The sequence below is a fragment of the Dermacentor variabilis genome, chromosome 5, assembly GCF_050947875.1.
Source record: "Dermacentor variabilis isolate Ectoservices chromosome 5, ASM5094787v1, whole genome shotgun sequence".
NCBI classification, from domain to species: Eukaryota; Metazoa; Arthropoda; class Arachnida; order Ixodida; family Ixodidae; genus Dermacentor; species Dermacentor variabilis.
This window is the reverse complement of record NC_134572.1, coordinates 136930324-136955813: the sequence shown is the minus strand read 5'-3', so window position 1 is coordinate 136955813 and position 25490 is coordinate 136930324. Positions and strand designations below refer to the sequence as shown.

Below are 25490 nucleotides of genomic sequence, written 5' to 3'. Positions count from 1 at the left end.
GAGATTCTCAGACCGATTTTTTTATCCGTGGACATGGACAACAAAATGAATTGTTTTTATCAAAATTAAAGATGACCTTAGGACATGCCTGGTCAAACTTACCTGAGCATATTGTCACGTGGTAGTGACTTCAAAGAACACAGTAGCAATACTGTGAAAGGCAAAACTAGCTTTTATTGGGTGAACCTGTGCCCACAAAACAGGCTACACATACAGCACAACGAGAGCGGCGAACACAGTCGGCGATCGTCAAAAATCTCATCAGCGGGTCAAGCGCGTCGGCTTTTATACATCAATCGTCGAATGTTCCAGACTAATCGCTGGGACCCGCGTGTCTTCCACAAAGTTCTACATTGTTCACGTCGCGCACACATGCAATCAGTTTACACAAGGTTCGGTCAGAGACAGTGGATAGAACCATCGATAACATTCCAGAAACTTCCGATACATGCAGTCGCGCCCTGCGCTGTGCGATAACATTTGTTAGGCAGCGAAATGTGTCACCCGATAAAGACAAGTACACGTGTCAGTATACAATGCAGTTCAACCTTGATATAACAAACTTCAATATAATGAAATTCTCAATATAACGAACTATTTAACGATTTGGTTGGAGCCGAGCCCACAACCTCCGCATTACATGTGCATTGCACTACCAATTGTGCTACGGCGATGGCTGTCATTCGTCCACTAACTTTGGTATTTATGTTTACTAGATCTAGCCCAAGGAGTGTTAGCCAGCGTCACTCAGAGTCATGGTGGGCAGATGTGGAGCATCCTTTTTTTGCCCAATGGCACCACGCATTACATGATCTTAGGAGAGCTGGCACGAGGCTAATAAACCCTCACATGCTGCCTTTACTTGCAGACAACTTTCTGTGGCTATGAAGGGAAAGCTATAGGGGCAGAGTTTCTGCACGACGCCACGTAGTCTGCTAGCGTTTGACAGTGCTTTTGGTTGCTCGGAACAGACGCTGAAGTGATGCACGTTCCACACGCAACGGTTTCGTGTTTGCCCAGACGTGGAAGGGAAAAACCGTAAAATAAGTAAACTTTTACATTCAGTGGTGTGTTTTGTCTTATTTAGATGTTGCTAATAAGCTCTGTACGTTTCCTCTTCTCCAGTTTAAAGTAAGGTGGATGAAAATGCGGGACTATTTTCAGAAGCGCTCTCACTTGTGCGCGCTTTGCCTCCATAGCTTTCCTTTCATAGCCACAGCAAGCGGTCCACAAGTATAATGACATCAAGGTTGCAAGTCTCGAGACCCTCACAATGAATAAATGAGAGAAGGAGAACCGAGGCGCTCGATTTTGTTAATCATGACCACGTAATGCCAACAGACAATGAAAATGAAGCCAAGGAAAACATCAGGGAAACTTATGGTAGTTGAAATTAGAATGTTTAGAAAATAAAGAAGAAAAGGGAAATGAAAGTGGACAAACAGATAACTTGTCACCAGTGGGAGTCGATAAATGGAAACTTCTGCGGATGCAGATGGTCAAATGGTTGAATTACAAGCGGCTGCTTGTGAATGCACCTCTCAAGTCGCGCTCCATATGATTAAAGGCCAACTGCAACAAAATTTTCGACTGCATAAAAAAATCAGTGAAAACGACAGATTGAGCGCTGAACTTCAACTGAACTTCAACGACAGTTGAAGTTCAGCGCTCAATCTGTCGTTTTGTACTCTTCCTTCCCAAGTCTTTATTTTCCTTTTTTGGCGCAACAATGTATTCACTGAGTACTGCAGGTTGCGTAATCTTGAGTTTCGGATGCGCGTTAAAGTGAGAGGCAGATGAAGCATTCACTCCCCGCTGCGGGCGACGCTATCAGCCACTGTAACAGAATGGAGGTGAAAGCATGGCTGGCTTCCAACTTCGTATTGCCAATGTGAAAATATTGTCGAGACGGGATGAAACCATATCTTTCACCACCGATTCAAATTCAACAAAATGGATTTTTTTTTCTCATTCATATTTGCTTTTTCCAATTGCCCGATAAATCAGAAAATTTTGTGGCCCCTTCTGTGTAAGACAAATTCATCGGCAACTGTACTTATTTGCGAAAAAAGCCAAATTTTAATGTAACGAAATTTCAATGTAACGAAGCAAATTACCACTTTTACTGGCTTTGTTATATCGAGGTTTAACTGTGTTCCCCTCCAGAACCTTACTAAATAAGGTGAAACGTTTCATTCACTTCATTCCTCTGAAGTTTTCAGTGCATTCAACTTTATGAATGTGTGTCAATTAATCATAAGCACTGCGGTAAATTGAATTTTGTTAAATCAGTTAAAAAAGACTCTTAGGTTGAGCTAAAGACTAAGCTTCTGTAATAATGAATTCATCACTTGCAGTGAGAACAGAGCTTTTGTAGTGAGAAAATGATGAAAATGGAAAATCAGTGGTGCCACCTGTCGTGGAGTATGGTACCTCTCTCATATGCCGCGTGGTGTGGTGTTGAGGCATCGGGTGGCTCGCACTGCCTGCTAGCTGGGAGACAGAGCTGAGGCGGAAGGCAGGTGGTTCGAGGAACACCACCGCCACGATTTGAGAGAGGAGTGCCGATCTGCAGATAGCGGCAGGTGTGGGGATGTGGAGATTGCACCATGGCCTCGGTTTTGCCACCGGCATTTCAAATTGAGGAACGGTGGCAGGATGTTCGGTGGCAGTTTTCTACTCAACAAAGTCTTATATTGGCACCCAGAAAATGACGATAGACCTCTAGACAGATAAACTATTGAATACGAATTAACCGAACTTAATATATTTTTGTTAGCGTCCCTTTATGTCGACGTTTAATTGCCTTCTTCTCTGTTGTCTTCAACTTTATTTCCTGTTTTTCACCAACACTAAAAACAAGAACGTCACATTAATACTCTTACAATTTAAAACTTATGCCTTTCTCAGCTTCAATAGCTGTCGATTCATTGGGTAGCTTTACTTCTGTGAATCCCTTGTGGTCAGGGTGATTGCTCACAACTGCGTGCGTGTTGTGACTTGTACTGCAGGTGGCCCTGGATATCTCGCAGACAGTTCAGGGAGTACTGAAACCAGTGGTAGTCTTCCAAGCGCAGCAGCTAAGCTTGAAGTTGGATCTTCGTCCGCTGGACATGCGCTGCCAATTGTGCCTAAAGAAGACCCTCCTGCAGCACATGGATTTCAGTGGTTCGCTCAATGCATTTGATTGCTAAAATCATTTATACAACATTTGCCGTATTCGCTCGAATATATAACGTCATCACAAATTTTAAGAGTGAGATAGATGATTCAGAAGGAAAGAAAAATATTACGATGAATAGTTGGGCCATAGCCACAGGCTCAAGGTGAATTCATCGTCGTCATCCTATTTGAAGTTCACTGCAGGACAAATTATCAATAGCCTGGCAAAAAAACAAGAGTTCAAGATTACCAGTCAGCGTCTAGAGTCTGTGAAGGAGTACCATTACCTAGGTCAACTACTCATAGGGGACCCTGATCATGAGAAGAAAATTTATTGAAGGATAAAAATGGTTTGGAGTGCATACGGCTGACATTGTCAGATTGTGACTGGAAGCTTGCCACTATCATTGAAAAGAAAAGTGCACAATCAATGCATCCTACTGGTGATAACATATGGGGCAGAAACCTGGAGATTGACAAAGCTCGAGACCAAGGTCAGGACCGCGCAGAGAGCGATGGAACGAAAAATGTTACGCATAATGATAAGAGACAGGAAGAGAGCGATGTGGATCAGAGAGGAAAAGAGGGTTGTCTATATTCTAATTGACATTAAGAGGGAAAAATGGAGCTGGGCATACCACATAATGCATAGGTTAAATAACCGGTGGACCATTAGGGTTACAGAATGGGCGCCAAGAGAAAGGAAGTGCAGTCGAGGACGACAGGAGACTTGGTTGGGTGATGAAATTATGAAATTCACGGGCACAAGTTGCAGTCGGTTGGCTCAGAACAGAGGTAATTGGAGATTGCACAGAAAGGCCTTCGTCCTGCAGTGTACATAAAATAGGATGATGATGAGAATGATGTAGGACAAATGCCTCCCCCAGTGATCTCTAATTAGTAATTACCCCTGCCTTGCACTAGCAGATTTCATCTTATGCCTGTCGATTTCCCAATTTCATCACATTACCTAATCCTCTGCTTTCTGTAACTGTTTCCTTTCCCCTCAGTGCCCATTCTGTCGACTAAAAAACACACAACTGGTTTTCTGCTAAGAATTAAAGGGCCTGCCCAACTACATTTCTTCCTCTTGCGCTTGCCTAGAATATATCGGCTACCCCTGTTTGCTTTCTAACTCGCACCACTGTCTTCCAGTCTCATAACATTAAGCCTTTCAGCTGCGCTTACAATTCATTTTATACATAGGAGGAAATGCTATGCAGCCTAGGGAGACTTCATTCAGTGCTTGCATCCACAACTAAACAATTGTGCGTCACATGTCAGACAGTTATGCAGGTATGCACCGAGTGATACGATGTAAAATTAAGTCTCGTACATTTATGTTGCAAAATGTTACGTATTTATTACGTGAAAGGCGTCGCAGATCTGAAACTATTTACCACCTAACCAGCGGATTGACACATTCCTATGACTAGCAGTTATAACACAGTAATTGCCCTTGCGAAAATGTAGCAAATCGGCTACTGGAAGCACAGTTGTGCACAAGTAATATGTGATTTGGTGTAAACTTGCGTCCAACAGTCGTAGCTGTATATCTCTCGTATAAGATGTCTCAAATCAAAAACAACTGCCGTATGAGAGGTGTGGAGTGAGGTCTTGTCATCTACTGCTCGTATATCTCTCGTATAAAATGTCAAATCAAAAACAACTTCCGTATGAGAGGTGTGGAGTGAGATCTTGTCATCCACTGCTTGTACCGTATTTATTCGCGTATAACCCGCACCAAAATGTGAAAAAACTCGTTTAAAAAGTGGGGGTGCGGGTTATCTGCGAATTTTTTCCTTGGGAGGGGGGGGGGGGGGGTCGGCTTCACCGCAATGTGCGGCGGCCTCCCTGTGTAGTCCGCCATCCCCATCGTCATCGACGCTTGTCAAGCCGATGAAGGGCCAACGAAAGGCCAGCATTGTTGAGCCTCGCGTTAGGCGCTGTTTAGTGTACTTACCCCAGTTTGCACTGTTTGCCTGCTTTGTTTTGGCATCATGAGTGCGACTCGACGGCAGTGTTTCACAGCGAAAGAGAAGCTAAAGATTATTGGCGGCGAGGAGTTACGGAGTCGCCATCTATCGGAAGCGCCTCGCTGGCGTAGTATGAGGGATCACGTGGCGCGCTCCTCATGGGTTTTGATGTCCGCGCTCAATGAAAACACCACGCGCGAGCTCTCCCGGACAGTTCTGTAAGTACTTTCGAAACGAGAGAAGTTTTTTACTGTCTAAATAATAATCTTGGGCAAACTGAAATCACAGACTCGTTTACAGACGCTATCTCTTTACCGAATACGTACTAGTGAACGCCACTGCGCGCGGTCGCCGCGATGGAGACTTCCGAACCGGCTTTCTTACGTGAAAGGTGGGTAAACGCTGAGAGCAAACTATGTGAAATATGTTCTTATAGTGTTTGAATAACTAAATGTAGCGTAATAGAATGAAGCCTCAATGCAGCAGTCGCACAGGTTCGCAGCGACCGACTGCGCGTCTGCATGCTTGTCCGCGCACTGTTTCGCTTTCGTCGCGTGCGCGCTTTCGCACCGTGCCATGAGCTTTAGGCCGCAGAATATGAGCATTTGACAGTATACAAGCAACCATTGTTGCGTGGGCGCTATCAGAGCTGCGCAAAAATAATTTCATTGTAGAGACTTCAACGTGATGTGCCGTCATGACGATTCAATCTTTTTTTTTTCTTCTAAATTCTTGGACGTTTCAATATTATTTCTCGAGTTGCGTCGTACCGTATGTTTATTGGTGTTTTCAGCGTGCGATTTCCCGCTGCTTCTTTTTTGTAATCCAGTGCACAGAATTCATAACACGAACATATGACCATATGCCATGCTTTTTTTAATGTGCTTCTTACCGCTCCCTTTCCACTCCAGTGAACTTGCCAGTATCTATAGCATCGACAAGTTCATAGACCAAACCGTCATGACATTAGTCGGGCAGCGGATTCGGGCGAGCGTCTCAGCGCGCGTTTTCTGAACATCGCAGACCCGGCGCCGTAGCAGAAATCTTCCTCGCGTCTGTGCTTGCTGCATACCCGAGTTGTAGCCGATTACTATTTGCCAGTTTTATGTTTCGCGAGCCAAGCTTCACGCAGCTTCTTGTCCTGCTGCTACGTATGAATGGCTGACAGCGGGCTCCGTTGCGTACGTCCGGCACTGCGGCACCGAGCAGTAGCCTACCATGTTGCGCACCTTCAAAGGCAGCCACTACCTATTCTAGTGCTTTCAGTCGTTGTAAAGGAGACACTCGAAGCGGGAATATCTCGCCACTAAATGAGGACCGCAGCGTACAAGGGAATTTAAAACTCGTTTTCAGCTCGCTTCGGCACTCCCGAAGCAGCCGACGCATCCGCTATGTCCACGTGATCCCTCCTAGCACGTCACGCCGACGGTGGCGCCAGCTTTTCCAGTGGTGGAGCTCGAGGCCAATAGCCGCTGCCGAAGAAATCGGCAACAGAGCTGCTGCAAGACAGCATGACGTCGACGAGTCGTGCATTCGCGACTGGAGGAAGAAAAAAGAGAGTCTCGAAGCAACGAACTGGAACAGGCGAGCTTTTCGGGGTCCGAAGACTGGCGCGTACCCCCACCTCGAGACTCAGCTTGCGAAGTTCATTGAGGAGCAGAGAAGTCGTGGCCACGCTGTTTCGACTGAGATGGCGCAAATGGAAGCCCTGACGTTGGCCCGGGAATTGAGCATTCCACGTGAGTTTCGTGCAAGCCGTGGATGGCTTCAGCGCTTCATGCGAAGACATGGATTTTCTATGCGGCGGCGAACAACCATGTGCCAGCGGCTTCCTGAAGCCTACGAGGAAAAGTTGTTGAACTTTCAACGATATGTGATCGCACTTCGGAAGGAGCACAGCTATTTGCTGTCTCAGGTGGGAAATGCTGATCAAACACCTGTGTACTTTGAGATGCCGATGGACACGACCATGGAAAAAAAGGGCTCCAAATCAGTCAGCGTGCTGACCGGCGGAAATGCCAAGCTGCGCTGCACAGTCATGCTATGCGCTTTGGCTGACGGCACGAAACTGCGCCCGTATGTGATTTTCAAACGCAAGACGCTACCTAGCATTCCACTGCCCCCAGGAATCGTTGTGCGTGCGGAAGAAAATTCGTGGATGAACAGTGGCCTAGTCGGTGACTGGTTTCGAGTAATCTGGGAGCGAAGACCAGGTGCCTTGCTGGCACGCCGGTCGATGCTCGTACTAGATTCCTTCAGAGGCCACTGCACTGATGCGGTGAAGGCTCGCCTTGCCGAGACCAGCACCGACCTCGTCATAATACCTGGCGGCATGACGTCCATGCTACAGCCACTCGACGTGTGCCTGAACAAGCCGTTCAAGGCACACGTGAAGCGGCTGTATGCCCAGTGGATGGCCGACGGCATGTACGCCCTCACACCGACGGGACGCGTGCGAAGGCCTGATATTCCATTGCTGTGCCAGTGGATCGTGGATGCGTGGAAAGCGATACCGGCCGATTTGGTGCGCAAAAGCTTTAAAAAATGTGCGATCAGTAATAGTCTGGATGGTTCCGAGGACGACTACGTCTTTGAGAGTGGCGATGAAGCCTCGGATGGCAGTAGTGAGAGCGGCGACGATTAAGAATCGGATAACCAGTGACGTGGTGGCGGTCGTTTGAATAAATGTTCTGAAAACGAAATGATCACTGAGTGTGAGTTGCATCTTTCTAGCGCTCATTTTTTTTTTTTTTCAGGTAAACGTGCGGGTTATACGCGAGTTCTTTTTTTTTTTTTTTCCACCGAGTTCAAAGTTAGGGGTGCGGGTTATACGCAGGGGCGGGTTATACGCGGGTAAATACGGTATATCTCTCGTATAAAATGTCTCAAATCAAAAACAATTGCCGTATGAGAGGTGTGGAGTGAGATCGGTCATCCACTGCTCGTACAGCTTCCACAGCTTTGCCTGCTATCCATGAACTAGAGTATAGTGTGGTGCAATATGATATCTACTACGGTGACGCTTGCGCTGCAATCTGTGCAGATGCATGTTATTGTAGTTCACCACGCAACACGCCATACTAAACATCCTAAAAGGACCGCAGTGTGCTCTCCTGAGTGGCTAAAGAAAAAGAAGTTGGAGGTGCGCGAATACTTAAATATTTGATTTCGAATCGAATAGGTGAATGTTTGAATAATGAGATTTGCAAATTGAATATGTAATATTCAATTTCTCAAATATTCGATTTTTCTAATATCTGTACTACTGCTTAATGACCCAGCTGTGATCAGTGCTTGACATGCGCAGCATTCCCAAAGGCAAGCTGTCTTTATCAGTACAAGGTTCGACCAGTTTGACCAGACCAGTCTAAACAATTAGTGCTATGTGAACAGAGGGAACAAACAAAAGCAGCAAATGTGGAAAATAAATATGCGGGTTCACTGTTCACACACGCAGGTTCATGCAGTTTGGAGATTTATACCCACATGCGAGCACACAAAGTTGCCAGCTGGTCGATTGCGGGCTCGAGCACCGCTTCAATGGCTATCAGTCTAACCTGTATGCATGATCTCGCGACTGATCGCTGATGAGCCACCCAGGTGAACATATTGGCGACAAGCTTTCCATGATGGTTTACGGTCCATTATCACATTGGCCGGCAGGGAATTTTCGTCGCAGCAACACCATTGACCATACTGGCTAGCTTGTGAGGCCTAATCGGAGCTGCATTGTCGGATGTCTGCAAATAAAGTTGAGGTTACCGAACCAGTGCAGATCTATTCACAGAGGTTGCATGACCCTCAGAAAGCTGACAAACTGCCTCACCAATGAAAGCGAGTGCACGGGATGACTGTTGCATGTTCATGGCCACCATGTTTGTGAAATACCACACGGTGGCCCCTCATTCCAAATGTCATTCGTAGGCGTACGACGGTCTCTTTTTGTAGCTTCAAGAAACCCATCGTGAGACTAGCTTAGCATTTACATGACAGGCTTGAAAATATGATCTCACAGCACGATGATCTCCGGCTGCTGATGCATTTACGCAGACTGCGGATGGATGTGGACGATAAATAAAAGGATCACGCGAACTTGGCGTGGGTCTTCCGATTTGAGAACTGTTTACCGTTGGCACTGACCGCAGTTGACGTGTGCTGCGCTGATGAACGCGCAGAGTGGTGCTGAGCGACGTTCATTCACCACTTTTGTCTGTTGCGCACATTGGCCTTAATTAACGAGCTGGCCATAACCCACACAAACCACCTGCCATAAAGATGAAGATGCCCTGCTGTTATCTGGAAGAAACTGGAAAGTGATACCTTCTACGCAATAAAAGCTTGCCATTAAGCGCAGTTTGGCCCACTGATAAACTGAGAACCCCATTGGTATTTAGGACAACATCGCTATTTTTTTTTAATCTTTAGAGGGAAATGCAGCTAATTCCATTTGACAGGCATTCTGTCGATAAAAAATACATTCCAGACTTTCATATACGAACTGAATTGCTATCTGTATTGGTTTGTTAATTTGGTGTTCCCTTTAACAAGAGTAGAGCATACTATACATCCGAATTCACATGTGCCTGTTATTGATGGCTAGCAAGATTCTTGTTAAGTAACGTGATTAGCCTCGTGAGCATGTGTAACACAGCTTATTTTTTTTTTGAACAAAATTTTGGAGCATAAGTGCTTTTTCTCTGGCGACAAGAGACGAGCTGAGCAAATTAACAAAAATGAAAATGTCGAATACACACCCTGTATAATTCCCAACATATCAGGGGTATAAAGGCATTGAATTGCGTGCTGCACTTGAGGACTATGCGACCTTTGCCCTTCGTAGCATGTTTTATTTTGCCAGACGACCTTTTTCATTGTTCATTTCATGCAAATTTTTTTATATTCAATTCGATGTTTTTTTTTTCTTCATTCAATTTGATATTCGATTAAAAATCTACTATTTAGTATTTGCACACCCCTACAAGAATTTTTTTTTTAACAAAGCTTGAGTCTTGCAGAGTTCAATAAGGCAACAATGTTTGTTATTAATATCAGTAAAGAGAGGTTATCAAAAAATATTTCTTAAGGCACAGAAATATTGCTCGTGAAAATTTGTCTTGGGACCTTGGTCTTGGAGTATTGATTTAATGTTCTCACTTTTGCTTTTTTTTTTCAGTTTTGACCATTCTGGCTCACCAATAATCATCATACGTTTAACCCTTTAAGGACAGTAAAAGACTTTTAAAAGCTTAGCAAAAAAAAGTAATAATTTGTTTATTTATCTATTTATTAAAAAAAATTTTTTTACAGTGTGCAAATGATTATCGTGATTATATAAACTAAGACCATGTGAAAGATTTGTCGGGAAGGGGAATTTTGCTAGGAAAAAGTTTTGATTTTTGCTTTTTAACAAAGGTGGGCTTTCTTGCTGCGTGCAAGTTGGTGTGTGGTGCCAACTTCACTCAACAGCTTCTTGCACCATCTGATGTTATTTGCAGCAAGCGCAAAATAAAGCACAGCACGTGGAAGAAGCACAGGGCAAAACAGGAACTCGAATCTGGTTCAGGCCTTCATGAAAAAAAAGAAAAAGTACTGGTTGAGCTGGTCGTGTTTTGTCCTTCTTGCAAGTTGGCGCTTCATGAGCTGAGCTGTCCTTAAAGGGTTAATTTGCTCGGTAGGCTGCCTCCAAACTGACAACGCAAAGTTGTTAATACATTAAGAGCTGCATATCATACAAGAACAATGGATGCACCTTTGATTTCAGTGGATAAAAGAAAGCCGAAGCAAAAATTAGACCATACAGTTTTAAGAGACCTCTCTTTGCAGTACTTTAAAACTTTTGTAGTGTTAAATAGAGCAACAGCACAGCAAAGAAGACAGTACAAGCGCAACATTTATTGTGGTGCTGTCCTCGTTAGCGCAACACAAATGGTAAAGAACAAACCAAATAGCCCAGTAGTTCATATTGTAAACCTGCTTGCAGCAAAGAGGAGGATAAAGGCACCGTATGCATAACCATTTATTTAACACATGCATCTCAAGCCTGGGTTTACAGTAAGGTTTGCTTATTATTTTACAGCTCCCAACCGCCCTGGGCCACTGAAAATTCTCGACTCTACTGCCGACCCTGAAACGGGGAGCACGATCAGCCTCATAATTGTGCAGGTAAAATTGTTTCATTTCCAGTGTCATGCCTGGTGGAAAAGGGGATGTGATTGGGATGTGAACAATGTGACACATTGTTGAGGAATGTGCCAATACACACTGCATTACAGGCATTCATCATCATCATCATCATCTCATCATCATCTCATCATCATCATCATCAGCCTGTTTTATGTCCACTGCAGGACGAAGGCCTCTGCCTGCGATCTCCAATTACCCCTGTCCTGCACCAACAGATTTCAACTAGCGCCTGCGAATTTCCTAATTTCATTCCTCCACCTTGTCTTCTGTCGTCCTCGATTGCCTTTTCCTTCTCTTGGTACCCGTTCTGTAACCCTAATGGTCCAACCGTTATCTAACCGATGCATTACATGACCTGCACAGCTCCATTTTTGCTCTTACTGTCAATTAGAATGTCGAATGTACCCGTTTGCTCTATGATCCAAACCGCTCTCTTTCTGTCTCTTAACGTTATGCCTAGCAATCTTCTTTCCATCGCTCTTTGTGTGGTCCTTAACTTGTTCTCAAGCTTCTTTGTCAGTCTTCAAGTCTCTGCCCCATATGTCAGCACTGGTAAAATGCACTGATTGTACACCTTCCTTTTCAATTATAATGGTAAGCTTCCAGTCAGGAGCTGGCAATGTCTGCCGTATGCGATCCAACCCATTTTTATTCTTCTGTGAATTTCCTTCTCATGATCAGGGTTCCCTGTGATTAATTGACCTAGATAAACGTACCCCTTTACAGACTATAGAGGCCGACTGGTGATCCTGAACTCTTGTTCCTTTGCCCGGCTGTTTATCATTATCTTTGTCTTTTGCATATTAATCTTCAAACCCACTTTTACACTCTCTCTGTTAAGGTCCTCAATCATTTGTTGTAACTTGTCAGCATTGTCGCTGAACAGAACAATGTCATCGGTAAACCGAAGGTTGCTGAGACATTGTTCTATTCAGTGGATCTTTACTCCTAAGCCTTCCCAGTTAGCTTGAATACTTCTTTTAAGCACTCAGTGAATAGCATTGGAGAGCTTGTGTCTCCCTGTCTGACCCCTTTCTTTATAGGTATCTTCCTGTTTTTCTTGTATAGAATTAAGGTAGCCCATAGAAGTCTATGCCAGCTATAAGACTGTTGGCATTGATAAGTCTGCTGTTGTTGATGTTTACCATTGGTGCGATGTATTGAAATAGGACACAGCTAATGAAGACGAAGCTGAACTTGATGTAAAGCCAGCAGCTTGAGAAAATGAAAGTGGCAGGACATTTGTGCTCAAATATTGCATTGAGGAGACATTTTCCAGTGGATTTTGTTCAGTACTGCATTAGATCTACATGTGCCTATTTGATGCAGCAGGAATGAAAAATTATGCGTCCTCTACAAAGTTGTTTGATGAAAACTCTGTGAACGAAGTGGTGATGCTGTCTGTCACTGTTGCATGTAATACATGCTGTGCTGATGTGGCCAGATGCCTAGGCTATTTGTATGGCTTGTGGTGTTCACATGGACAAAATTGTCTACATGCGTCTTACTTGATCTGCTAGGACATACATGTTTTTTTTGTAAGTGGCTACAGCTTACAGTGACGTAATGATGGTTCAGTTTGGCAAGTGTCTCTTGCAAAAAAAAGGAAATGTTAACGTTATTAGCACTAAGAGAACAAAAGTGTGAAGGAAAGCACATCAAATTCGACAGTTGCCAGATACTGTAGTGGTGGTGAGGAACTGGAAACACTGCCAAAAGTGCCATTTAAGAGTTTTTAATGTACAAACTTTCGTTCAGAAAGGCATTGAGTGTCACAATGGTAGCTGCAAATGCACTTGACAAATATAATCTTATAGATCAAGTCTGGCTGCTATTTATACACATCTCACAGTACGTTCCACAGTAATGGCTGGCGCTTGTGTATATTCGAGAATGAACCTCGAGCAGTATGAATAAAAACGAAAAAATTTCCCTCAAAAAGCTGTAACGGCTAAGCACAATGCGAGTACAAAAACGTTCAAAGCCACTAAACGCAAGAGGGAGATCTACCTGCTGCATTTTGAATGTCACATTTGAATTTGTGCATTACGAGTAGTTGTTTACAATTGTTTGTCAGCAACAAATTTGGCGTTTCAACTAATATTGCTCATGGCTATCACAGCTGGCGTTATGCACGCTACCTTATTATAGTGTATGACATGTCTCTTTTGCTACAGAATTAGCAACAGTAGATACGGTAGATAGCAACAATTAGATACAGTAGGTGCGTCTTGGGCCAAGGGATAACTTGATAGCAGTGATGATCCGCTGATAGCAGGCACTGGCAGAAAGCTGGCAGAAAGTGAAACAATATATGTGTAGCAGTACAGTAAACTTCGGGTAATTCGATCCTAGTCGAAGTTGGTGCCCATGCATTTCTATGTCCCCCCACTTTCTTTAATTCGACCCTAGAATTAACTTTCACCGTATAATTCAAACTTGACCACTCAGCAGGCACGCACCTCACCCTGATGGTAACCCTGATGGTGACACCTTTAGTGGCAACGTCTGTCTCGGCAGTGCTTAGGGGACCATAACCCACAATGTCTGTTTACGGTATTTATCCGGTTTTAATGTGCACTTTTTTATTTTAAAGGAAATTGGGCTGAAAATTACCTGCACGGTGTAATCAGGTACCGAATCATAACCGCCGTCGCTACGGTCGTATGCTTTACCGCCTAACACCAATGTATTGCGGTGGAGCTGACTTTTAAATCCGTGTGGCGAAGGTGACTTTAAAAAACCGGATGCCATTGTGCAAAATTTTTTCTTCTTTTTTCTAAAAAGAACTTTCACGTTGTACATGCTTGCAGTGTCATACCAACTGGCCCCAAGAGATACTTTAGCTGTCCAATTTACTCTTTCACAACTCTTTCCTTGTTACCCTACCTGTTCATTTCACCATCACTTCGATCTGTGTCTAGTACAAATATATATTCTCCTAGGGAAGATAAGTTCCCTCCATTTTATCTGACTGTACCTGTTTCAGTACACACCATGCAAGAAAAACTTTTTTTTTACACTTACTGTGGAGCAATTTAGATCTACCAAAATGACTCAGTGCCTATGGACTCGCATTGGTGAACACAAGGTCATGGATGACCACATTTTGATGCGCATGAACTGTGCATTCACTATCTTAGTGTAACTACAGTTGTTAATTGTAGAGTTTGTAACATTTTTGACTAAACAGTGTCTCAGCTACAAATTCCAAATGCAGGTAATTCTTTTTTCTGCATAGTTCCCTCCTTTGACCACAGCTCTTCACATATTCCTGGCGAGTGCGATTCTGACACCAAGTGCAAGTCTCGCTACTGCTTTTGGTCGGTGCGGTGCCGGTTAGCATTCACACATGCCAAAGGTGCTCGGCAGTGGCTAGCTAATTGTTGGAGACCAAATGCAGTTATCACCACCGGATACAATGGTTCTAGCCTCTAAGGCATTTATCGAACACGCTCTGGCATATTCCATCGTGGGTCTGATAAGTGTATTATAGTCCAGAAACATTGCATCCTGTGGTGCGAACTGCACTTGGAATTGGCAGCTGAGACCCACTAGTAACAGTGACTCGCCTTGCTTAGTTAGTAATACTATTAACTCTACTGTTAGCAACTGCAAGTAATATCAGGGTAGTGAAGGCTGTGCAAACTAAATGGTACGTACTTACAATGACATTTAAGAGTATAGCGGAGGGCTTTAAATCAGCTTCGACCATCTGTCTTTGTTTCTTTGGGATGCTAAACTTTGAATGGAGTCAGTTATTCAGGAAGTGATTTCAACATTAAGAAGGTTGATTTTATTCACAGTAAAAACGGGCATCTGCTTCTTTTCTTTGCCATCTTTGCAGACGAACAAAAAGCACCCAGATTTTGACACGGTGAGGGGCTCAGTGCTCCAGAAGGTGACCCTGGACATCTCCGAACTGATGCTGATTATGCATGAAGAATCCATATGCGCCCTGGTGACATTGTACACTCACTTGACTGACGAGCTTGGCAGTCTCGACAAGGAGCCCAAGCTTTCAGAGACCCAAATTCAAGCCACCACTGCAGCGAAACCACTCGGCAGCAAGCCTCCTTCACGTAGGGGCTAATCCTCATTTTAACGGTTGATAATACGGGGGACTTACCTTGGGGGTGAAGGGAGATGTGCCATCTGGATTCACATGATGGACACAATTGCTGATTAATTGTACAGACAGAGTATGACAAAGCTGAGCCCCACTAACTACTGCAAGCAGATAGTTAGTGGGACCCTTTTGTGTGTCATAATTTGGCGTTGGAGAGCTAGAATAAATTTTCACTGAATCAGTGATTTCGCCCATCTTGTGAATCTACCTTTAGGACGAGCTCCTGGGGTGAGTCAATAAGGCAGTGTTTTTTTCAGGTCTAGAAGTTCATATGGCATGTATAGGCAACTTGCCTCAATTTCTTAATTGCACTGAGGCACCTAGACCTTGCAGTAAAAAGTTTCTGAAATGTTTTGGCAAATTATTGTTCATAACTACTACTCAGCCGCCATCTAATGTCCACCATGACTGATGCCATGACTTCAAATGAAACATCTCTCTATTTCGGAAAGCAGCCTATTTTCTCTGATATAGGCTATATAAGGCATGTAGAGTTTTTATAGTAGAATCTCGTTAATTCGAACTCTAAGGGGATCAAATATTTATTTCAATGAAACGAAGTTAATAAGGAGAGTCCCTATAAATATAATGCCCCATCAATTGTGGGTTTTGTGTGCAAAACCAAAACAATCACTGGGCTTGAAAAAGTATTCTTTCCTCCGTCAGCACACAACCACATGTATAAAGTACAAGCGCACTAAGATGGTGCCTCGGATGCCATTTGCTGTGGATGCAAAGGAAAAAGTGCGAGAGTAAGCCGACAAGGATAGTGGCTTGATGCACACCGTCGTCCCACTTGCCAAGTGTTGAAGATGGTGTGATCGAGTGTGTGGTAATGTGATCAGTCACTCACTAGAAGGGGACGGGGGATAGGGAACGGGAATAGGTGAGGGCACGATAACATGATCGAGCGCGTGCTGGGGGCTCCTTCCTGCTCCTGTTGCCAGATAGGAAAGGGGGCTCACACTGCTTGCCTCCAGTTCCATCTCAGCTATCTGTGTGTTGTCATCTTTACAGCATGTGACATTACGGCAGCTAGCAATGCATCAAGCCTTCGCCTTTGGCTCAGGTTTGTGCAAAAAGCGATGCATCAGAATGAGAGATCTTGTTCGAAGTGGCTGTTGCATGGTTTTAGTTGTTCAAATTAGTGGGAGTTTTGCTCTATTCAAATACATAGAACTTTGCCGGGACCAACAGAGCAGTTTGATTTGTCCGTGAATTCGAATTGAGATTTCAAATGAATGGGATTGCACTGCATAAGGGTCGTTTGGGTTTGACTATTGTGTAAAGGAATTCATGTACAGAACTGCATTTTCATAGTGTTGTTGCGATGCGGTGCATCCGTCCGCCAGTCACTTACAGTTTCAAGACAGGTGCACAGTAACAAGTCAAGGTTTTCTTCATCTTCTGTAGTATCTTCTGTAGTCATGCTTCCTGTAATGAAGGTAATATATACCTCCTATTAAGAATTGGCTTCACATTAACACTTTCAGGCAGCAGAAGATCAACTAATGTGGTCGTGAGCATGGATTTGTTTGCTTCTTTGACTGGTTTTGCCCTGGAGATCTGCAACAAGAACAGGACCATCTGTGACATTCTTGTGCGAGGTAAGTGTTGCTATGTATGGTGTAGTGCTATGTGGGCACCCTGCCAGAGAGCGAGGGGGCACACTGTTGCTTGCAGGCTTACGCAAACACACACTTTGCATTAGAATGAACGATGGACAGGCATAGTGCAGGGGCCAGTTAGGGCAGGCGCAACTGTAGTTATGAGTAGTGCCTGTCCTGTGTCTATGCCTGTCATCCTTGTGAAAAATGTGCGCTTGTTTAAATCTGCAAGTGGGAACCACTTATTCAGCGACACTCACTGTTGCTGCCAGCATGGGATTGGCTTTTCAGTGTAGCCGAACATTGGTATAATGAGGCTACGTTCAACACCAAAATAGCTTTTGTTTTACACCCTGGCATAAACAAAAATAAAAAAAAATAATATTGATTGGGTGTGTGATGGAAGCGCAATCGTGATTCATCTGACATGCCAGTGAGAATCTCTTGGTAACTTTGATAACTTGCCAGTAGCTTGCCATGCTGAATAGTGGCACTCGAATGATGCTAAGTTATGAACGGATTTTTTGCACCATCTGTGTCAGTGTGACTGTGCAAGTGGTGTAACACGTTGACTTGCACGGCTGCAAGCTAGCGAAGCCAAGCTGCTCGCCAACTCGTGCACATGCTTCTAGAATATACCGTTTGTAGTTGCTCTTGCTTAGCATTTGAAATTTTCTTACCAAACACATATTTTGAACTGCAAGCAATGAAATACTCTTTGCTTTAACAAATATTGCCTCAAATCTTGTATTTTCTTGGTCTGGTTATAATAGTATAAATCTTGCTAAAATAAAGCATGGCCAACCAACTTGTAGATTTTCTTCATTACGTCCAGTAATTTGTTGTAACCATGTTTGTTATACTCAGGTTCGCTTTAGTTAAAGATATTTTAATAAGAAAGTCCTTCTTGTGTTCTAGGCATGGAGTTTGGTATGACGTGGTATCCGACTAAACTCGTCACAAGGCTAAACCTCAAGACGGTTGGCATTGGTGACCCCACACCTGGAACCCTTCATAAGAACGTAAGGGAATCGATTTTGCGTTTTGTGAATGCTCAACTGCAAGCAATAAAGAACCTGGAAAGGGACCTCGGCATCACAGTAGAAGGATTGGACTGAGAAGCACCACTACAAAGGGGTGCAAGACGAAATAAAAGAGCATCCTTCTTTTGGCTCTTGTCGTCACTTTGTTGTTTAGCTCATTTCTTTCGTGCCCCATTCTGTTATTACCCTGGAGCAGTATTCTTGGTCAATCAATTTCGGGAATCTTGAGATTTTGCACCTCTTGACATCAGATATGTTGACTGTGTACAGGTGACAGCATTCCTCGCACAGTGCGGAGCACACTGTGTTGACACATTGCTAGAAATGCCGCTGCCTGTATGCGCCGACACTTTCGGTGTAGAGTCGGGCAAATCCTCACAAAAGTGATCGTGTTCACGAAAGTGATCAGCCAAGAATGTGGCCTCTGGGTCTCAGTGTGAAGTTTCACTAACTAGCCCTAATCTAGATGATGCTACATTTAGCTCCTTTTATTTATGCTGAGCACTGTTGAGTTTGCCTCAGAACATCAGAAAGCTTTGTCATTGCATTCCTTTTAATTGTATAGGATCTAAGTGTTTTTTCATGCTCTTGTATGCCCTGCGTTTTCTTGCATCATTACCAGAAGATGAGTGTGACAACCATAAAAGAAAAGATGTACTTAAGGTTACTGTTCCACGTGTTTAGCAGCAGCATATATTCTCCGTTCTCCTGTGCAGGATACAAAGTATGTGTACCATACATACAAATTGATTTTAGTTGGGACCATGTCTCATCTGTCCAAGAGTGCAATGAAGGCATACAATCTGATTCCATACATTTTCTACTCATGAGTCGAGCATGTGCATAGAATCTTGTCTGGTTGTGACCATGTTATGTACTCAGAAGAATTAATGCATACAGACTGATTCCATCCATGCACACTACTCCCTAAAAGTATGGAACTTCGAACTTGTGGCCAGTCACATATAATTATGCCCCATGGTATTAAATAAGATGTGGAATTATTTTTTGTGTGCTCAATCTGTTTTTGTGTCACTTTTACATAAAGACGTTCTTATAATTCACTGATGACACTAAGTAGCTCTAATTCTTCAAAAAGTAGATGTGTTCATGTTTCACATATACTAACATTTTTTTTTTTTTCTGAGTTTGTTTTACTTGTAATGCAATGGCTTGGTTTGTTGAAGTACAACTTGGGTGTTCAGGTGCTTTGTTTCCTCGGATGGTTCATTATGACTGTGAGCAAAGGTTTAACATAACCTCTGTGGGATTAATTGTTCTTATCGCAGATACTTGCTGTGCCTGGAGATGAAGTCATTGCTTTTGAAATAACTACTTACGAGGAATGCGGAGCCCTGGGCTATGTGGAAATGGATCGAGTGGACATCGATATCAGAGGGAGGCTGGGCCAGCTCCATTTCGTGTTGCTCTACCGTTTCTACTTGGACATTTATGTAAGTACCCAAGACCGGTCCAGTATACCGTACCATCATTAGCAATGTGCAAGTACTAATAATTCTGGGCTGTTTCTTGTCATGATGCAAGTGTTAAGAATTTAAAAAAGTGGTGTTAACTGGAGGACAGACGTAATGCTGTTTTAGTTTCACATGGGGGGGACTTAGTGATGCAAGAACGAAAACATTTATGTGCACTGCACACAGAGTTGATCATTTTCTCGCTGAGAAGTGGAATTATGCAGGTCATGTAATGTATAGATAGGCTCTTGTTTATTAGAGTAGCATAATAAGCGTAAGTGAAGAAAAATGCAGCAAAGGATTAGGTCCAGTGATAGATTAGGAAGGTGAAAAATTCCAACTAGCCCCTACTGAAGTTTTATAGATTACAGGTGTAGATTTAGTAAGGTTGATGTACGAAGGGGTAAATGGAGCTTAGAGCAACAGAACTTGGCAAAGTTTCTGTTGTCTCGTTTTTATGTTTGTGTTTTGCATGCCTGTCTTTCTGCATCATGGGTAATAGAAGATGGTGATGGTAATGATTTATTGAGGTGTCGTGCATAAGTACATCAGAAGTTGGTGCATAGTAAGGTTACCATGGTCCCAGCAGGGGGAAAACAAAAAGAAAACAAGTTTTTTTCTGAACATTCACGGCAGCAATCTGTGAGATTGTTTTTCACATTAAAAACTTAGTTGTAAGTCCAGTTTTGTCCCGTCTTCCTCCTTTTACTTGTGCTTGCTTTTTTTTCATCTGCTGGAACCATGGGTGCTGAATTTCCAATACACTAGGGACTGCTGGGGCCCAATTTGCAGCCTCTCCTTCTTTATTTGTACCCCCCTCCCCCAGACGGGCTCCTGGAGAGGCAATATATGTAAACATCAGTTTTATTTGTTTCTAAAGTCGAGCGAGTATGCTAAAAAGTATGACCGCATGATTCTTAAGTAACCAAGTAAATAAATGAAACAAGAAACTGAAAAACACATGAACTTTTCGTAGACAATCATAACGCCATTAGTCAAAGTGAGAGAAACACTGGCCAGCATGAACATTTTCTCAGCAAGCTAACAATTCATATACAGTCGACTCTCGTTACAACGGACCCTGATAATCTGGCAAAAACATTCGTTTTATCCAAAGTTTATAATATCCTAAACACCTCACTTCCAAAACTTTTGTTACAGTGTCTAACAAATTTCTTGCAAAGAATGAGTGAGGAACGTCCAAAGTAAAAAACAAACAAAAAGAGTCGCAGTTTCGCCCAAAAGGCGAAGCATAGATTGTGATAGCAAATTGCCGTATTTACTCGATTCGAACGCGCCCTCAATTGTATAGTGCATCTGTTTTCCCTGACCAAAAAAAAAAAAGGAATAAACAAACGCCTTGATTTAACGCGCACGCATTTGCCGTGACCTAAAAAAGAAAAGTCCTTTACATTACCGTGCACCTAATTCGTTACAGAAATACATCTTTCTCTCATTTGGAAAAAGGATTTACTCCCAATGCACTAAAGTTGCGATAAATAAAAAAAGCTGCTGTTTTGCCCGAAAGGCGAAGCATCTATTGCGATAGCAAATTAGTAGACAGCTATACGAAAAGTAAGGATAGTAGCTGTATCGGCCATATAAACTTTTAAACATCTGCTTACCAACTAAATTAACAAGCGTGGTTAACAAGACAGATATGAACACGTCTCACTCAATGACCGCAGAAACTGTTTATCAAAACACTGGAGTGAGAAAGTGTGGTAGCAGGAGAGAGCAAATAGACCTTTGTGCGGCCTCTCTGTTCAGCGCGAACTATGCGACAAGAACACAGCGCAGTGCGCCTAGATGCGTAGTCTCATTATAGATCGCTTTCAAGATAGGGGCCGCACGGCTGCGCCGTGAGCTGCAGCCGCCAAAGTATGCCTCTCCTGTTTGTGCTGGTCCCGCACAAACTCCAAAACCTGGGATGCGGCCCGATTTCCGCCCGTTTCCGCGCATGTGATCCCTTTCCTTTTAATTGCGACTTCGTAATGAACTCGGCGTGTCTTCGCATTCAGCGCTTCCATACTGAGAGAGCAAACGCAGAAAACGAGAAAATAAACAGTATACTAACCTAAGCACACGTACTACAGCACATGGAGGAAGCTAAGGCAGCTAAGCGCGTACGAGGTGGCCATTTTTAAATGCCGATGGCGGTACAGTAACACAGATTTAAGGTCGTACTTGATTCTGGCGCACATGCAATTTTTGGACCTGTTTTGTTGGAAAAAAAGTGCACGTTAGATTCGAGTAGATATGGTAAGCAAGATAAGCATGGCAGCAGCAGAGCGAATTGACCTTCGTGCTGTCTCTCGCTTCAACACGAATGAAACGTCGAAAGCACAGTGCATACGAAGCTGCCAGCACTGGGTGCACTTCGACCACATCGCAAATCTCTCTGAAGATGAGGCCTGCATGGGTGCACGCTTTGTTCACATCGCAGATCACTTTCAAAATACGGTGGCTGCGTCGTAAGCAGCAGCCACCGGAGTTCTACCCCTCACTCTGTCTCAGCAGGTGGCGCGTTCCTGCCCCACCTTCCTCCCTCATGTGCGTGATATTGAGCCGCGATCGTCGGCTGACCCTCGCAAGTAAGTTGTAAGCCTGCGCTGACGCGGCAAAAGTATGTTTCATACGCCCGATTTTGAAAAAAAGTTGCCTCTAATTTCATCCGCTGTAGCCGATAAGTCTGTTATAGCAAAGTCTGTTAAAAATGAACTTCATTGCATTAATAAAATAGGTACAACAAACTAAGGCTGAAATATGGTCCGTTATATCCAAAAGTCTGTTGTACGTGGTGTTTGGATCCCACCGATGGCATCGGTTGTTGGGAACTCGGCGCTGACGCCCGTGGTTGTACCTGGGTCGCAAACCCCAAGGGTAGCGTTGGCCTGGCGGCCTGGGGTACAACTGGAAGCATCCGAAGGTCCCGGCAAAGCATGAGTCGACTGGTAACAACAAAACAACTTGTTTATTTTAACATCGCAAAGAGTTGGCGGTCAGGTTGACCGAAGTAGAGAGACGGGAGAGCACTTTACTCAACAGAAGAAATCGGAGCCCTCCTTTTTGGCGTCCGGGGGCAGCTGTTTTTATACTCTCGCAGTTGAGGGCAAGAAGGAACCCCTCAATAGACGAGCACGTGATTGTACAATGGGCTCAGGTGACGCACACTGCCGCCGGTCGGGCACAAAGACTGGGAGGAGAGGGTGACCCCCTGCTGTCGCATCGCCTGGTTCGGGCACAATGACTGGAAGGAGAGGGTGACCCCCTGCTGTCGCATCGCCTGGTTCGGGCACAATGGCACATACACTCACACACGCACATGAAGACACGTGGCATCGGAACATGCCTGGAAACGCCTGGAAACACCTGGCGGGGAGCGTTGCGGCGACGCCGAACGGGCCAAAATGTCTGCCGCCCCGCCGCAGTCGCGCCGGCAAAACCGAGCGTCGCAGGTGAAACGCAACAGACCGCCCCGCCGGGGGAAGGAGATCCCGATGGACAGGGGACTGCATCCGCTGTCCGGAGGGATGTCGCTCGATGATGCTCATAACCGAAGTCGGGCGTCCCTCGACGTTTCTTGAGCGCAGCGCAGAGAGAAGGCCTCGTTCTCTCGTTCAGGTTCGCACGGGACACTGCAAAGTGACTTCGGGAGAGTTCACATTTTTGTTCTCGTTCCCGGCAAGCGTTAGAACTACGCTGAAACTCAACCGCTCAGTCAGCAAGCACGGCACAACCCTCACTAAGCCCTGCCAGGCTCTTTCCCCTTTTTATACCACTGCCTAGTTCCTTACAGTAGTCTAGCATCACTCAGAACGCGTCCACAAATTGAAAAATTGCACTAGAAAGCATATCATCACTTTGAAACACTAAACAAAAGCAATATGTTAAAAAAAATCCTGCCTCAGGAAGAAAAACATCAGTAACAAACAATTTTTAGGCTGATTCCTATGTTAGGGGCTTCGACTTAAGCCATCTGCGTTACCGTTGAGACTCCCCTTTTTGTAACGCACCTCAAAGGAATATTGTTGTAAATCGAGGCTCCAGCGCAGGAGGCGGCCATTTTTGGGAGAGATGGTCTGCAGCCATTGGAGAGGGCAGTGATCCGTCTCAATGATAAACCTCGAGCCGGCTAGGTAGCATGACAATTTCTGAACGGCCCACACGAGACACGCACACTCTTTCTCGGTGGCGCTATACGCCTGCTCACGACTGGTCAGCTTACGACTAGCATACAGGACGGGGTGTTCTACTTCTCCATTTTCCCGTTGGCACAGTACAACGCCCATGCCTCGCTCACTAGCATCGCACTGAACAACGAACCCTTTTGTATAGTCTGGCGATCGTAGCACAGGCTGGCTTGTTAGGGCACTCTTTAGGGCGCTAAAAGCTCTTTCCTTTGTCTCGTCCCAGACGACTGTTTGAGGCTCTTTCTTTCTTAGAGCATCCGTCAGGGGAGCCGCGATATCAGAGTACCTGGGGATGTACCTCTGATAGTAGCCGGCGACACCTAAGAACGACCGAATATCGGTCTTCGTGCGCGGTTGCGGGAAGTCTCGCACAGCGGCCACCTTTATTTCAGAGGGGCGGCGACGACCCTGACCAATCACGTGACCGAGGTAGACAACCTCGGCCTGTGCTAACTGGCACTTGGGAGCCTTGATTGTCAAGCCCGCTTCGCGCAGGCGGGTTAGCACTGCCCGCAAGTGTGCCGTATGCTCAGACCAGGATGCGGAGAATATCGCTACGTCGTCTAGATACGGTAAAGCGAATTCTTGCTGTCCCCGCAACACTTTATCCATGAGGCTTGAAAAACAGTATGGCGCGTTCTTCAAACCAAAACTCAATACTTTAGGACGGAATGTTCCCATTGGGGAAATGAACGCCGCATACCTACTAGCCTCTTCTGTAAGTGGAACCTGCCAATAACCCCTGACAAGATCTAGGGTGGAAATAAACTGAGCGCTACTAACTTTCTCAAGGCGCTCCTCGATGTTAGGGATCGGATAAATTTGATCCTTAGTGATGGAATTAAGCCTGCGGTAGTCGACGCAAGGACGAGGTTCCTTGCCCGGTACCTCAACTAAAATTAAAGGGGAGGTATAATCACTCTCACCTGCCTCAATAACACCGAGCTGTAGCATTTTCTTTACCTCAGCCTCCATAATATCGCTCTGGCGGGGTGACACCCGATACGCCTTGGATCGTACTGGCTCTGGGGAGGTAAGTTCTATATCATGAGTAAGTACAGAAGTCCTACCAGGCCTCTCAGAGAACAGACCTTGAAACTCTTGTAATAGCTGGTGTAGTTCGGTTTTCTGCTCGGGCGACAGCGGTGCTTTACTGATAAGGTCACTAATGACTTGACCGGTGTCTTCCCTGTTCGTCACTGAGCCTAGTCCCGGAAGCTCGACCGGAAGCTCTTCAGGAACGTTTACCATCATGCACACCACTGCTTCCCTTTGTCTATAAGGTTTGAGCAGATTACAGTGGTAAACTTGCTGTGCTTTCCGCTTTCCTGGCAGACTTACCACGTAGTTAACGTCCGACAGTTTCTGAACAATTCGTGCTGGGCCCTCCCACTGCACGTCTAGTTTGTTGTTTAGCGATGTGCGCAATATCATGACCTCATCGCCCACCTCAAAACGACGGGCCCTGGCGGTCCGATCATAATAAACCTTGGCCCTCTGCTGGGCCTTTGCCATTGCTTCACCTGACAACTCCTGTGCCCTTCTTAAGCGTTCGAGGAGCTTAAGCACGTATTCCACCACGACTGGGTCGTCGCCCCTGCCTTCCCACGATTCTCGAAGCATGCGAAGCGGAGATCGAAGCGAGCGACCGTACACCAGTTCAGCTGGCGAAAACCCCGTAGCTGCATGCGGCGCGGTTCTTAATGCAAACATCACCCCAGG

At 44.8% G+C, this 25490-nt stretch overlaps 1 protein-coding gene across 2 annotated transcripts in view; it reads left to right on the top strand.

The window, feature by feature from the left end:
• Vps13 (vacuolar protein sorting 13C) overlaps positions 1 to 25490 on the top strand; it is a 236898-nt gene that overhangs the window by 62524 nt on the left and 148884 nt on the right. For both annotated transcript variants that reach the window (XM_075693536.1, XM_075693537.1), the window contains exons 24-29: positions 3012 to 3168; positions 11215 to 11300; positions 15169 to 15403; positions 16944 to 17057; positions 17976 to 18079; positions 19390 to 19554. In XM_075693536.1, coding sequence (XP_075549651.1) covers positions 3012 to 3168; positions 11215 to 11300; positions 15169 to 15403; positions 16944 to 17057; positions 17976 to 18079; positions 19390 to 19554 — 861 coding nt within the window. The remainder of the gene's footprint in view (positions 1 to 3011; positions 3169 to 11214; positions 11301 to 15168; positions 15404 to 16943; positions 17058 to 17975; positions 18080 to 19389; positions 19555 to 25490) is intronic.